Source organism: Lethenteron reissneri, chromosome 62 (genome assembly GCF_015708825.2).
Source record: "Lethenteron reissneri isolate LAM-NWPU_2019-01 chromosome 62, ASM1570882v1, whole genome shotgun sequence".
Classification (NCBI taxonomy): Eukaryota; Metazoa; Chordata; class Hyperoartia; order Petromyzontiformes; family Petromyzontidae; genus Lethenteron; species Lethenteron reissneri.
The window spans coordinates 2,588,563-2,603,216 of record NC_083840.1 but is presented as its reverse complement, the minus strand read 5'-3'; the positions used below and the strand labels follow the sequence as shown (position 1 = coordinate 2,603,216).

The following is a 14,654-nucleotide window of genomic DNA, read 5'->3' as shown; positions in this document are numbered from 1 at the left end:
CCTTCATTGGTGGACACTACGTTCGCACCGTACGTAGCCAACCGTGCTGTTACAGGCGATACAGGGGGCTTGGTGGTACGTAGGCGCCGTGTATATGTCCACGTTGGAGGCAGTCGCCCTCTAACAACAGCGGGGGGGGGGCAGAGGAGCGACGCTCACAACAACGAGCGGAGCGCCGGGCAGATAAATCGCAGCAAGTTGGCATAGAGTATGGGGCACAGCTGGTGTGCATCTGCCAGTCATCTCAGTCGGCCAACCCATGGCACATGCTGGGTCTGTCCCGTGACCTGCCACCAGCGAGCCTTCGACACTTCACGTGGGTAGCCTCAAAGTGCACCTAGCCTGGCACAGGCGCCGTAGTGAGGTCGCCGAGTGGCTACAGCCTACACGGAGGTGGGCGGTGTGGGGGTGTGGGAGGGGGTCAGCACGTGCCCTAACAGTCTGTTCGGGCTCTACAACATGGGGGTGATGGGGGGTGTGGGGGGGTCAGCACGTGCCCTAACAGTCTGTTCGGGCTCTACGACGTGGGGGTGATGGGGGGGGGTCAGCACGTGCCCTAACAGTCTGTTCGGGCTCTACAACATGGGGGTGATGGGAGGGGTCAGCACGTGCCCTAACAGTCTGTTCGGGCTCTACGACGTGGGGGTGATGGGGGGGGGGGGGGTCAGCACGTGCCCTAACAGTCTGTTCGGGCTCTACAACATGGGGGTGATGGGGGGAGGGAGGGGGTCAGCACGTGCCCTAACAGTCTGTTCGGGCTCTCCGGCGTGGGGGTGATGGGGGTGTGGGGGGGTCAGCACGTGCCCTAACAGTCTGTTCGGGCTCTACGACGTGGGGGTGATGGGGGTGTGGCGGGGTCAAGCACGTGCCCTAACAGTCTGTTCGGGTTCTCCGGCGTGGGGGGTGATGGGGGTGGAGGCAGGCGATGATGATCTTTGTCTCTTTGTGTCTGCGTGGCGCTGCGTGGTGGCGGTGGCGGCGTCCGCGCGCGCGCGCCCCCTCGTGGCTCCACGGCTGCCGCCCCCCCCACCGCCCCCTCCCCCCGCGCGCGCCCCCGTGTGTGTGTGCTGCTGTAGTGGTGGTGGTTGTTGTTGGCGTGCTGTGCCTGCTGCCTGCTGCTGCTGCTGCTGCGGTGGTGGTGGTTGGGAGGCCGCCGCTGCCGTCGCCGCTTCCGCCGCGCGGCCCCCTCGGAAGTGATTGATATTCAAAATGGCGGATCCAGCGACCAAAGATGAAAAGCCAGGTACTAGTTAATTTTTACATATTCATATTTGTCCGCCTCAGCATAATTTATTTAGCGGGGTTAATTTGATTGGGGGGGGGGGGCCGACGCGACGCGACGACACGAGCTACTAACCTTTACCTCGCTAATTTGTTTGCGAACGCCGAAACGACGTCTCTCGTCGCTGGCCGGCCGCGGTGGCGAGGCGAGACGCTGAGGCGGTCGGGCTGGGCGCGGTGGTAGCGGCGGCGGCGGCGGCATTGTTGTTGTTGTCGTCGTCGTCGTCGTTGGAGGAGGAGGAAGGAGGAGAAGGCAGCAGCAGCAGCAATGCTCGCCAAACAGTGGCTCGCTCGCTCGCCCGCTCACAAAGCTGCTGCTGCTCTCCTCTCTCCCGCTCCCCGCACTCAAATCTATTTTAATTGCGGCCCCGCCAGCGGCCAATGACAGGCGGCTCGCCAGGGTCGATATTTTAATTGTTTTGATCGAAATCTAGCCGCGGCTCAGCGCTTGCTGCTGCCGCCGCCGCCACTGCCGCCACCGCGCAGCCGAGGCGGGCGGGCGGGCAGGAGGAGGCGGCCCGGGGTTAGGGGAGGCGGCCCGGACGGCCCGGACGGCCCGGACGGCTCAGGGTCTCGGGGTCTCCGGACTCCCGGGCTCCCGGGGCTCCCCGGTTGTGGTCTCGGGGCTCCCCGGGTGATGTTGGTCTCGGGCCCTCCGTGGCGACCGCGATCCCGGGGCGAACGCGGCTGCCGGGGGTCTCGGGCTCTCTGAAGGCTTCGGGCCGGGTCGTGTACCCGGGGGGTTGTGAGCAAGTCCCGATAGCCCCGTGAGCCCGGCTCGGCTCGGCTGTTGTTATTGTTGTTATTGTTGCCGATGTAGAGTACCCCCCCCCACCCCTCTCATTCGTTGATGCCCCCCACCCCCGCCTCTTCGTTATCCGGCCCCCCTCCATGTATTGTTGTGCACCCCCAGCTCTTTCATGTATCGCCAGCTTGCATCCTTTGTCAATCCAATGTCCCCCCCCATTCATGTAATCTCGTGACCCCCATTCTATCCTTTGTCCGCTGCGTAGCGTGCCCCCCACCCTGTCCTTCCGTCCCTGACACCCCCCGCACTCCACTCCGTGCCCCCCACCTCAACCCCCTGTGCCCCCCTCACTCTGCCCCTCCGTCAGTACCCCCCACCGCACCCCCGTTCCACTCGCCCAGTGCCCCCACCCCCACCGGGCCCCCTGTATATATGTGTGTGTGTGGAGGTCGAGATGGAGGCTACTCGTCGCGTGAGGCCACCCCCTGATTAGGTTTGTGTTGTAAATTCCGTTATTGGGAGAGGGGGGAAGCTGTGATTGATTTGTGTAATATCAGCGGCGCGCGGTGAGCGATTTGTGTGGTTCAAGGTGTGAGTGGTGCAAGGTGTGAGTGTGGTGCAGGTGTGAGTGTGGTGCAAGGTGTGAGTGTGGTGTGAGTGGTGCAAGGTGTGAGTGTGGTGCAGGTGTGAGTGTGGTGCAAGGTGTGAGTGTGGTGCAGGGTGTGAGTGTGGTGCAAGGTGTGAGTGTGGTGCAGGTGTGAGTGTGGTGCAAGGTGTGAGTGTGGTGTGAGTGGTGCAAGGTGTGAGTGTGGTGCAAGGTGTGAGTGTGGTGCAGGTGTGAGTGTGGTGCAGGGTGTGAGTGTGGTGCAAGGTGTGAGTGTGGTGCAAGGGGTGAGTGTGGTGCAGGGTGTGAGTGGTGCAAGGTGTGAGTGTGGTGCAGGGTGTTAGTGTGGTGTGAGTGGTGCAAGGTGTGAGTGTGGTGCAAGGTGTGAGTGGTGCAAGGTGTGAGAGTGGTGCAAGGTGTGAGTGTGGTGCAAGGTGTGAGTGGTGCAAGGTGTGAGTGTGGTGCAAGGTGTGAGTGGTGCAGGTGTGAGTGGTGCAAGGTGTGAGTGGTGCAAGGTGTGAGTGTGGTGCAAGGTGTGAGTGTGGTGCAGGGTGTGAGTGTGGTGCAGGGTGTGAGTGTGGTGCAGGTGTGAGAGTGGTGCGAGAGTGGTGCAGGTGTGAGAGTGGTGTGAGAGTGGTGCAAGGTGTGAGAGTGGTGCAAGGTGTGAGTGGTGCAAGGTGTGAGAGTGGTGCAAGGTGTGAGTGGTGCAAGGTGTGAGTGGTGCAAGGTGTGAGAGTGGTGTGAGTGGTGCAAGGTGTGAGAGTGGTGCAAGGTGTGAGTGGTGCAAGGTGTGAGAGTGGTGCAAGGTGTGAGAGTGGTGCAAGGTGTGAGAGTGGTGTGAGTGGTGCAAGGTGTGAGAGTGGTGCAAGGTGTGAGTGGTGCAAGGTGTGAGTGGTGCAAGGTGTGAGAGTGGTGCAAGGTGTGAGTGTGGTGCAAGGTGTGAGTGTGGTGCAGGGTGTGAGTGTGGTGCAAGGTGTGAGTGTGGTGCAAGGTGTGAGTGTGGTGCAGGGTGTGAGTGTGGTGCAAGGTGTGAGTGTGGTGCAAGGTGTGAGTGCGGTTCAGGGTGTGAGTGCGGTGCAAGGTGTGAGTGCGGTGCAAGGTGTGAGTGTGGTGCAGGGTGTGAGTGGTGCAAGGTGTGAGTGTGGTGCAGGGTGTTAGTGTGGTGTGAGTGGTGCAAGGTGTGAGAGTGGTGCAAGGTGTGAGTGTGGTGCAAGGTGTGAGTGGTGCAAGGTGTGAGAGTGGTGCAAGGTGTGAGTGTGGTGCAAGGTGTGAGTGGTGCAAGGTGTGAGTGTGGTGCAAGGTGTGAGTGGTGCAGGTGTGAGTGGTGCAGGTGTGAGTGGTGCAAGGTGTGAGTGGTGCAAGGTGTGAGTGTGGTGCAAGGTGTGAGTGTGGTGCAGGGTGTGAGTGTGGTGCAGGTGTGAGAGTGGTGCGAGAGTGGTGCAGGTGTGAGAGTGGTGTGAGAGTGGTGCAAGGTGTGAGTGGTGCAAGGTGTGAGAGTGGTGCAAGGTGTGAGTGGTGCAAGGTGTGAGAGTGGTGCAAGGTGTGAGTGGTGCAAGGTGTGAGTGGTGCAAGGTGTGAGAGTGGTGTGAGTGGTGCAAGGTGTGAGAGTGGTGCAAGGTGTGAGAGTGGTGCAAGGTGTGAGAGTGGTGTGAGTGGTGCAAGGTGTGAGAGTGGTGCAAGGTGTGAGTGGTGCAAGGTGTGAGTGGTGCAAGGTGTGAGAGTGGTGCAAGGTGTGAGTGTGGTGCAAGGTGTGAGTGTGGTGCAGGGTGTGAGTGTGGTGCAAGGTGTGAGTGTGGTGCAAGGTGTGAGTGTGGTGCAGGGTGTGAGTGTGGTGCAAGGTGTGAGTGGTGCAGGTGTGAGTGGTGCAGGTGTGAGTGGTGCAAGGTGTGTGTGTGGTACAAGGTGTGAGTGTGGTGCAAGGTGTGTGAGTGGTGCAAGATGTGAGTGTGGTGTGAGAGTGGTGCAAGGTGTGAGTGGTGCAAGTGTGGGGTGCAGGTGTGAGTGTGGTGCAAGGTGTGAGTGTGGTGCAGGTGTGAGTGTGGTGCAAGGTGTGAGTGGTGCAAGGTGTGAGTGGTGCAAGTGTGGGGTGCAGGTGTGAGTGTGGTTCAAGGTGTGAGAGTGGTGCAAGATGCGAGTGTGGTGCAAGGTGTGAGTGGTGCAAGGTGTGAGTGTGGTGCAAGGTGTGAGTGGTGCAAGGTGTGAGTGGTGCAAGGTGTGAGTGTGGTGCAAGGTGTGAGTGGTGCAAGGTGTGAGTGGTGCAAGGTGTGAGTGGTGCAAGGTGTGAGTGGTGCAAGGTGTGAGTGTGGTGCAAGGTGTGAGGGTGGTGCAAGTTGTGAGTGTGGTGCGAGTGTGGTGTAAGGTGTGAGTGGTGCAAGGTATGAGTGTGGTGCAAGGGGTGAATGTGGTGCAAGGGGTGAGTGTGGTGCAAGGTGTGAGTGTGGTGCAAGGTGCGAGTGTGGTGTAAGGTGTGAGTGGTGCAAGGTATGAGTGTGGTGCAAGGTGTCAGAGTGGTGAAAGGTGTGAGTGTGGTGCAAGGTGTGAGTGTGGTGCAAGGTGTGAGTGTGGTGCAAGGTGTGAGTGTGGTGCAAAGTGTGAGTGTGGTGCAAGGTGTGAGTGTGGTGCAAGGTGTGAGAGTGGTGCAAGGGGTGAATGTGGTGCAAGGTGTGAGTGTGGTGCAAGGGGTGAATGTGGTGCAAGGTGCGAGTGTGGTGCAAGGTGTGAGTGTGGTGCAAGGTGTGAGTGTGGTGCAAGGTGTGAGTGTGGTGCAAGGTCCGAGTGTGGTGCAAGGTGTGAGTGTGGTGCAAGCTGTGAGTGTGGTGCAAGGTGTGAGTGTGGTGCAAGGTGTGAGTGGTGCAAGGTGTGAGTGTGGTGCAAGGTGTGAGTGTGGTGCAAGGTGTGAGTGTGGTGCAAGGGTGAGTGTGGTGCAAGGTGTGAGTGTGGTGCAAGGTGTGAGGGTGGTGCAAGGTGTGAGAGTGGTGCAAGGGGTGAATGTGGTGCAAGGTGCGAGTGTGGTGCAAGGTGCGAGTGTGGTGAAAGGTGCGAGAGTGGTGCAAGGGGTGAATGTGGTGCAAGGTGTGAGTGTGGTGCAAGGTGCGAGTGTGGTGCAAGGGGTGAATGTGGTGCAAGGTGCGAGTGTGGTGAAAGGTGCGAGAGTGGTGCAAGGTGTGAGTGGTGCAAGGTGTGAGTGGTGCAAGTGTGGGGTGCAGGTGTGAGTGTGGTTCAAGGTGTGAGAGTGGTGCAAGATGCGAGTGTGGTGCAAGGTGTGAGTGGTGCAAGGTGTGAGTGGTGCAAGGTGTGAGTGTGGTGCAAGGTGTGAGTGGTGCAAGGTGTGAGTGGTGCAAGGTGTGAGTGTGGTGCAAGGTGTGAGTGGTGCAAGGTGTGAGTGGTGCAAGGTGTGAGTGGTGCAAGGTGTGAGTGGTGCAAGGTGTGAGTGGTGCAAGGTGTGAGTGTGGTGCAAGGTGTGAGGGTGGTGCAAGTTGTGAGTGTGGTGCGAGTGTGGTGTAAGGTGTGAGTGGTGCAAGGTATGAGTGTGGTGCAAGGGGTGAATGTGGTGCAAGGGGTGAGTGTGGTGCAAGGTGTGAGTGTGGTGCAAGGTGCGAGTGTGGTGTAAGGTGTGAGTGGTGCAAGGTATGAGTGTGGTGCAAGGTGTCAGAGTGGTGAAAGGTGTGAGTGTGGTGCAAGGTGTGAGTGTGGTGCAAGGTGTGAGTGTGGTGCAGGTGTGAGTGTGGTGCAAGGTGTGAGTGTGGTGCAAAGTGTGAGTGTGGTGCAAGGTGTGAGTGTGGTGCAAGGTGTGAGAGTGGTGCAAGGGGTGAATGTGGTGCAAGGTGTGAGTGTGGTGCAAGGTGTGAGAGTGGTGCAAGGGGTGAATGTGGTGCAAGGTGCGAGTGTGGTGCAAGGTGTGAGTGTGGTGCAAGGTGTGAGTGTGGTGCAAGGTGTGAGTGTGGTGCAAGGTGTGAGTGTGGTGCAAGGTCCGAGTGTGGTGCAAGGGTGAGTGTGGTGCAAGGTGTGAGTGTGGTGCAAGGTGTGAGTGTGGTGCAAGGTGTGAGAGTGGTGCAAGGGGTGAATGTGGTGCAAGGTGCGAGTGTGGTGCAAGGTGCGAGTGTGGTGAAAGGTGCGAGAGTGGTGCAAGGGGTGAATGTGGTGCAAGGTGTGAGTGTGGTGCAAGGTGCGAGTGTGGTGCAAGGGGTGAATGTGGTGCAAGGTGCGAGTGTGGTGAAAGGTGCGAGAGTGGTGCAAGGGGTGAATGTGGTGCAAGGTGTGAGTGTGGTGCAAGGTGCGAGAGTGGTCCAAGGGGTGAATGTGGTGCAAGGTGCGAGTGTGGTGCAAGGTGCGAGTGTGGTGCAAGGTGCGAGAGTGGTGCAAGGGGTGAATGTGGTGCAAGGTGTGAGAGTGGTGAAAGGTGTGAATGTGGTGCAAGGTGTGAGAGTGGTGCAAGGTGCGAGTGTGGTGCAAGGTGCGAGAGTGGTGCAAGGGGTGAATGTGGTGCAAGGTGTGAGAGTGGTGAAAGGTGTGAATGTGGTGCAAGGTGTGAGAGTTGTGCAAGGTGTGAGTGTGGTGCAAGGTGTGAGTGTGGTGCAAGGTGTGAGTGTGGTGCAATGTGTGAGTGTGGTGCAGGTGTGAATGTGGTGCAAGGTGTGAGAGTGGTGCAAGGTGTGAGTGTGGTGTGAATGTGGTGCAAGGTGTGAGTGTGGTGCAGGTGTGAGTGGTGCAAGGTGTGAGTGTGGTGCAAGGTGTGAGTGGTGCAAGGTGTGAGTGTGGTGCAAGGTGCGAGTGTGGTGCAGGTGTGAGTGTGGTGCAAGGGGTGAGTGGTGCAAGGTGCGAGTGTGGTGCAGGTGTGAGTGTGGTGCAAGGGGTGAGTGGTGCAAGGGGTGAGTGGTGCAAGGGGTGAATGTGGTGCAAGGTGTGAGTGTGGTGCAAGGTGTGAGTGTGGTGTGATTGTGGTGCAAGGTGTGAGTGTGGTGCAAGGTGTGAGAGTGGTGCAAGGTGTGAGTGTGGTGCAAGGTGCGAGTGTGGTGCAGGTGTGAGTGTGGTGCAAGGGGTGAGTGGTGCAAGGTGCGAGTGTGGTGCAGGTGTGAGTGTGGTGCAAGGTGCGAGTGTGGTGCAGGTGCGAGAGTGGTGCAAGGTGTGAGAGTGGTGCAAGGTGTGAGTGTGGTCCAAGCTGTGAGTGTGGTGCAAGCTGTGAGTGTGGTGCAAGGTGTGAGTGTGGTGCGAGTGTGAGTATGGTGCGAGTGTGGTCCGAGTGTGGTCCGAGTGTGGTGCGAGTGTGGTGCAAGGTGTGTAAGTGGTTCAAGGTGTGAATGTGGTGTGAGTGTGGAGCAAAGGTGTGAGAGTGGTGCAGGGTGAGTGTGGTGCAAGGTGTGAGTGTGGTGCAGGGTGAGTGTGCTGCAAGGTGTGAGTGTGGTGTAGGGTGTGAGTGGTGCAAGGTGTGAGTGGTGCAGGGTTTGAGTGGTGCAGGGTGTGAGTGGTGTAAGGTATGAGTGGTGCAAGGTGTGAATGTGGTGTGAGTGGTCCGAGGTGTGAGTGTGGTGCAAGGTGTGAGTGTGGTGAGAGTGGTGCAAGGTGTGAGTGTGGTGCATGGTGTGAGTGTGGTGTGAGTGGTGCAAGGTGTGAGTGTGGTGTGAGTGGTGCAAGGTGTGAGTGTGGTAAGGTGTGAGTGTGGTGCAAGGTGTGAGTGTGGTGTGAGTGGTGAAAGGTGTGAGTGGTGCAAGGTGTGAGTGTGGTGCAAGGTGTGAGTGGTGCAGGTGTGAGTGTGGTGCAAGGTGTGAGTGGTGCAGGTGTGAGTGTGGTGCGAGGTGTGAGGGTGGTGCAAGGTGTGAGTGTGGTGTGAGTGGTGCAAGGGGTAAGTGTGGTGCAAGGGGTAAGTGGTGCAGGTGTGAGTGTGGTGTGAGTGGTGCAGGTGTGAGTGTGGTGTGAGGTGTGAGTGTGGTGCAAGGTGTTAGTGTGGTGGGAGTGGTGCAAGGTGTCAGTGTGGTGTAAGGTGTGAGTGTGGTACAGGTGTGAGTGTGGTGTGAGTGTGGTGCGTGGTGTGAGTGTGGTGTGAGTGTGGTGTGAGTGTGGTGTGAGAATGGTGCAAGGTGTGAGTCTGGTGCAAGGTGTGAGTGTTGTGTGAGTGTGGTGCAAGGTGTGAGTCTACCGCGCGCTCACCGAATGCAGCGAGGTGCTAGGGAGACAAGAGTGGTGTGTGGGGGTGCGTGTGGCCTTGGTCGGTGTGTCTGCACACCTGTGCGCCGACACACACACACTTGTGCGCCGACACACACCCACACCTGTGCACACCCCATGCGCGTGATCACACGAGAACAATGCACACACACGCACACCACACTCGCACAAACCACACGTGCACAAAGCCACAGGCCATTGCAGAGCGTTAACTCGCACGGGCGGAACACGGGACCCGGCGCGAACCCAGCCCTGGTGAGCGGTGTTGGCGAGCGCCTCGTAAGGTCGGGAGGCCAGAACCACGCCCGGCCGCCTTTGTCTTCACAGAGTTCATTGCAATGCGCGGTGCGCTGCAGCTCACGGCGTGATGGATACCGCGGGCTTAATTCCGCACACATCGCGTGTAGTAACACACAATGTATACCACGCACTGTACCCTACACAGAACCATGCAATACCACAATGTTCTATACACAAAACCACACAATATCACACAATACCACAATGTTCTATACACAAAACCACACAATATAACGCATAATACCACAATGTTCTATACACAGAACCACACAATATCACGCCACGCACAATGTTCTAGACACAGAACCACACAATATCACGCAATACCACAATGTTCTATACACACAACCACACAATATCACGCAATACCACAATGTTCTATACACAAAACCACAATATCACGCAATACCACAATGTTCTATACACACAACCACACAATATCACGCAATACCACAATGTTCTATACACAGAACCACACAATATCACGCAATACCACAATGTTCTATACACAGAACCACACAATATCACGCAATACCACAATGTTCTATACACAGAACCACACAATATCACGCAATACCACAATGTTCTATACACAGAACCACACAATATCACGCAATACCACAATGTTCTATACACACAACCACACACCACATATTAGAGTACTGTATTACCATATTTAATAACATACACAGTGCCACACACAATACAATGCATAATACAGTAAATATCACCACACACCACACTCAATACCACATGGCAAATAATCACACCACACACAGAACCACACAATACAAATTGTAATTTAAACAACACCGCACACGATACCACGCCTAATATCACACAATACCTCGTGCCACACAGCACGCATAATACAACAATTAATACATACACCACACAATACACACACCACACTCTACCGCAAACCACACATCATACCACGCACATCACGCACCATAACTCACACAACACCACACAACGCCACACAGCATGCATAACACCACGCACAGTACACACGCAATACATTCACCCTACACACCCAAAATACATACACACAATACACTCACGCTCACTACAAACAATACATACACGCCCCACACACTACACAAAACAACAGCATGACGTACAATACACACAAGATACTGATCATACTACACACCGCAATATACAAACCACAGTTTAACACGTAGGCTTTCGTGACCAATATCATCCATAACAGAGGTTTTTGGGTTAGATCACGTAAATATATTAAATGTGTCGTTAAAACCCGCCACCACCCGACACAGCCAACTAGTAAGGGTTGTCACGTAAACAGAACGTGGCCAATTCGTCACTAGTACAGCACACCGGTGTGTTGGAGAGCCAAGCCACAACATTTACAATCCGAGTACGACGTTGTGCCAGTAATTACAACTAGCTTCATCAGGCAACAGCCAGATTTGTGGAGAAGTCCACCTGTTTCGTCCCTTATATAGAGGCGTAGATGTGGTGACCACGCTTCTGCGCTCTTGCGCAATTATAGGGGGCGGATTACTGAGTCAACGTACATTATGCATGTACATTATCCGAGCCCTTTGAACTTGTCCTTCCTGTCTATTGTTTTGATTAAAATAGCCCTACCAACGGTAATCCCTATTGAAGTACGCTGCCCTTTGTAGGCATGCATTTAAATAATGTATTATTTGATGATTCACTTCCACGCAGCACTAAGACGGTAGCTATCCGAACAGTTAAAGTAATTTTGATTTCTTTCAATTTCGATAGATTCTCTAATTAGTCTTGGCCAGTAGTAGCTAGTTTTGCACTAAACTTCAACATTATCCAAATAAATTCCTCTATATAAGGAACGAAACAGTAAGATTTCTTCACAAATCTGGCTGTCGCTAGTTGTAATTACTAGCGAAACGTCATACTCTGATTGTAAATGTTGTGGTTTGGCTTTCCAACACACCGGTTAGTGCTGTACTAGTGACGAATTGGCACGTTCTGTTTACGTGACAATCCTTACTAGTTGGCTGTGTCGGGTGGTGGCGGGTTTTAACGACACATTTATATATTTACGCGATCTAACCCAAAAACCTCTTATGGATACAAACCACACTTTACACACTACCATACAGTACACTCACCACACACAATACACACACAATACACACACACACAATACACACACAATACACACACGACCACTCCCCCTGCCTTCCCCCGCCCCCGCATTGTATTGGAGTCGGGGTCCAGGGTAGAGGAGTAGGAGGAGCCTGCGTGTCTGTGTGTGCGTCTGTGTGTGCGAGTCTGTGTGTGTGTCTGTGTGTGCGAGTCTGTGTGGTTAACCCGTGCGCGTTACTTCCGCTGCGTTGAGCGCGCATAATGAGCGCCCTGCCCTATGCCTGAGCCTCAATTCCCGTGATTCAGGACAGCCCCCGTGACTTGGGGGACCGTGTGATGTGCGTGTGCGCTGCGTGAACATCGCCACGAGGGAGACAAAGGCGGCCGGGAATGCTGCTGACCACTCACCCCCTCGTTTGGTACTGGTCTTCATAGGTGCTTTACTTGCTAACAGCAATTGTCCCAATAGTCTGTTAACGGTGATAGGGAGGATCTTTGTGTGTGTTCGGGGTGTGGGTGTGTATGCATGTATGTTAGGTGCATGTATGTTATGTGTGTGCATGTGTGAGGTGTGTGCTATCCGCGTGTGCGACGCAGTTCACCATTAATAATTAAGTGTGTGCATGCGGGAGGGAGGTGCGGCCGGGCTGCCCCGTTCCGACGTGTGTGTGTGCGCGCCACTGCTGTGTCTCTGCGTGCTGCTGCGTGTACTGCTGCGTGTGTGTTACTGCTGCGTGTGTGCTACTGCTGCGTGTGTGCTACTGCTGCTTGTGTGCTACTGCTGCGTGTGTGCTACTGCTGCGTGTGTGTGCGTATGTTCTGCTATGGTGGGGGGGGGCATGTCTTGCTCTCCCATCACACACGCTCGTCTCTGCTGCCCGTGTGTCTCCCTCATCTCTGCGTGTCTGTGCTGCTGCCGTGCTCGATATGCGGCACCAGCGCTTGCGAGAGCTCGGAGCACTCCTGCCACAGTGCTGGGATGTGCTGGGCGCTCCACGTGGCTTCTCCCTGTGCTGGGTGTTGCTTGGCTGACCGGGGCTGGGGCGCCGATGTCTTGGGGTGGCTTGACAGCCCAGCCAGCGTGCGCACACACGGATATACAAAGACACAGATATACAAAGACACAGATACACACAAACACAGCACACGGCTCACACGCAGCACGGATGCAGATACACAGCTATACACAGCACACAGCTGGTGCACAGCACACAGATAGCGCTCACACGGCACACACATAGCGCTGACATACAGCTCACAACACAGCTCACACCCAGCGCACAGTGCGCACACAGCTCCCACACAGCTCGCACACAGCACACAGCGCGCGCACAGCACACAGCGCTCACACGGCACACACATAGCGCTGACATACAGCTCACAACACAGCTCACACGCACACAGCTCACACCCAGCGCACACAGCTCCCACACAGTTCACACACAGCGCGCACACGGCTCACACAGCACACACAGCACACACACACTGCACACAGCCAGCGCACAGCTCTCACACACAGCTCGCACGCAGCTCGCATACATAGCCAGCCTTGGTGGTGATGAAGCTCTGGTTGTTGGCTGTGTGTGGTTTTTGGCTGGGGGGGGTGTAGTTGTTGGTTGTGTTTGTTGGCTGGAGGTGATGTGGTTGTCGCTGGGGGTGGCAATTGTTGTTGATAGGGGGTGTGGTTTTGCGGGGTTGTAATTGCAGCAGTTGCAGTGCTTGCCTGGGTCGTTGTGGTTATTGGTTGGTGGTGTGGTTGTTGGTTGGGGGGGGGTGGTGAGTGAAGTTGACGGGAACAGCGACGACAGTCGTAGCTGCTATAGAGGAGTAGTCATGGAGGAGTAGATATAGGAGAGCAGATATAGAGGAGCTGCCATGAATGAGCAGCTATAGGGGAGCAGATGTAGAGGAGCATCTATGTCGCTCGTGGAATGTCACGTAATCACCCAGGAGTCTCCGGTGCCTGGGCTGATTGATCCTGCGTTGGATTTGTTTGGACACTGCCACCCGTAACCCTCCTTTCCATTCGGGAGGAAAGCGGGGTGCCCGGAGAGAACCCACGCGTACGAGGGGAGTAACGCTCGACACCGACGGCCTGGGCCTCCTCGCTCACGCGCACACGCACACCTCCCCAACGCCTGTCCCACCCCATCCGGGAACTCGCTGGGCTCCACCCGACGAGATGGGGTGCATTGCTGGGTGACAAGTTGACATTATGGGTCCCCTCGGCTAAGCAAACCGCTCCGAAATGTTTAGTCAAATGTCGTGAAGAGCTGTACCTTGGCTCGCCAGGAAAAGGCAATAAAGCAAAGTGGAGACTAATCTCCATCTGTTCCAACAACTCCCTTTCTGAGGACGTTGAGGAGAAGCCCATACTCTGGCTTTCCAGGAGAAGGTTGCCTCTGAATGATTATTTTGGTTTTTATGTTTGCCTGTAGGTCTCCACATACGTCTGTGGGTCTCTATGCAAGTCTCTGTCTCCACGTGTGTCTATGGCTCGCGAGAGAAGGCGATGCAGCTAAATGTGGGCTCCGCTTGTTCTCTCTGTATGGGATAAGACTTTCTCCCCAGCACACATGGGGTTTTCTCCGGTTGCTCCATTTTCCTTCCACGTGCCAAGAACCCATTTTTAAACATAGAGGACCGCGGGTAAAATGTGACGCCGGCTCCCCGAATGGCTGCTACTGCTGCCTTCCCCCGACTGTTGCCCATGGTTCCTCCTCGTGCCTTTGAGTCGTCCCATCTCCACGAGAGTGAGCTAATCCCCGAGTATGATGGCGGCGCGGCGTTATTATGATGATGACATTGTGGGTGCAGTATGAACGTTTGCCTTGCTCTTTGATTGTTCGGTTTTGAACCGAGTCAACCCCCAGGCTGCGCCAAGGTCAGCTCGGGTCATGCGTGGGCCCGGAGCCTGCCTCGGGAACGTCTGTACTCTTCCCCCCTGGTCTCCCCTCTCTCAGGCCTTAATATCATCACCATCATTAAAGACCAAAACAGGAAGATTTCTCCAGAACTCTGTCTGTTGCCTGATGAGGGTGGTATGTAATTACCGGTGAAACCTCAAATTGTAAATGTTTTGGGTTTACTCTACACAACGATGTGCTGAACTAGTCACGAATTGACATGTTTTGTTTACGTGACAAACCTTATTGGCTGTGTCGGGTGGTGGCAAGTTTAACGACGTTTATATTTACGCGATCTAACCCAAACATTATCATTATCACTGTTACTACTCCTCTTGTTTGCCCACTCTTTCAACAGGGTCCTGCCTAAATCATACATATGTAGTGTTAGTGATTCGGAGACAAGGCTTTCCAGGAGGCACCTTTATTTAACAAGTCCACACTTCACAGATTCGTCCTTGCTCTGTCCTAGCCTCGTCTAAACACAACCCTGACCATGTAACACTGATGGCGCTGACCGAGACAGCCAACAACTATCTGGCCGCGCAAT

The 14,654-nt window shown here is 55.3% G+C and overlaps 1 protein-coding gene across 2 annotated transcripts in view; it reads left to right on the top strand.

The window, feature by feature from the left end:
• The first annotated feature begins 1,113 nt into the window (after positions 1-1,113).
• Positions 1,114-14,654, top strand: part of LOC133358481 (POU domain, class 2, transcription factor 1-like) — a 140,548-nt gene continuing 127,007 nt past the window's right edge. For both annotated transcript variants that reach the window (XM_061576807.1, XM_061576804.1), the window contains exon 1: positions 1,114-1,243. In XM_061576807.1, coding sequence (XP_061432791.1) covers positions 1,210-1,243 — 34 coding nt within the window. In that variant the 5' untranslated portion in view covers positions 1,114-1,209. The remainder of the gene's footprint in view (positions 1,244-14,654) is intronic.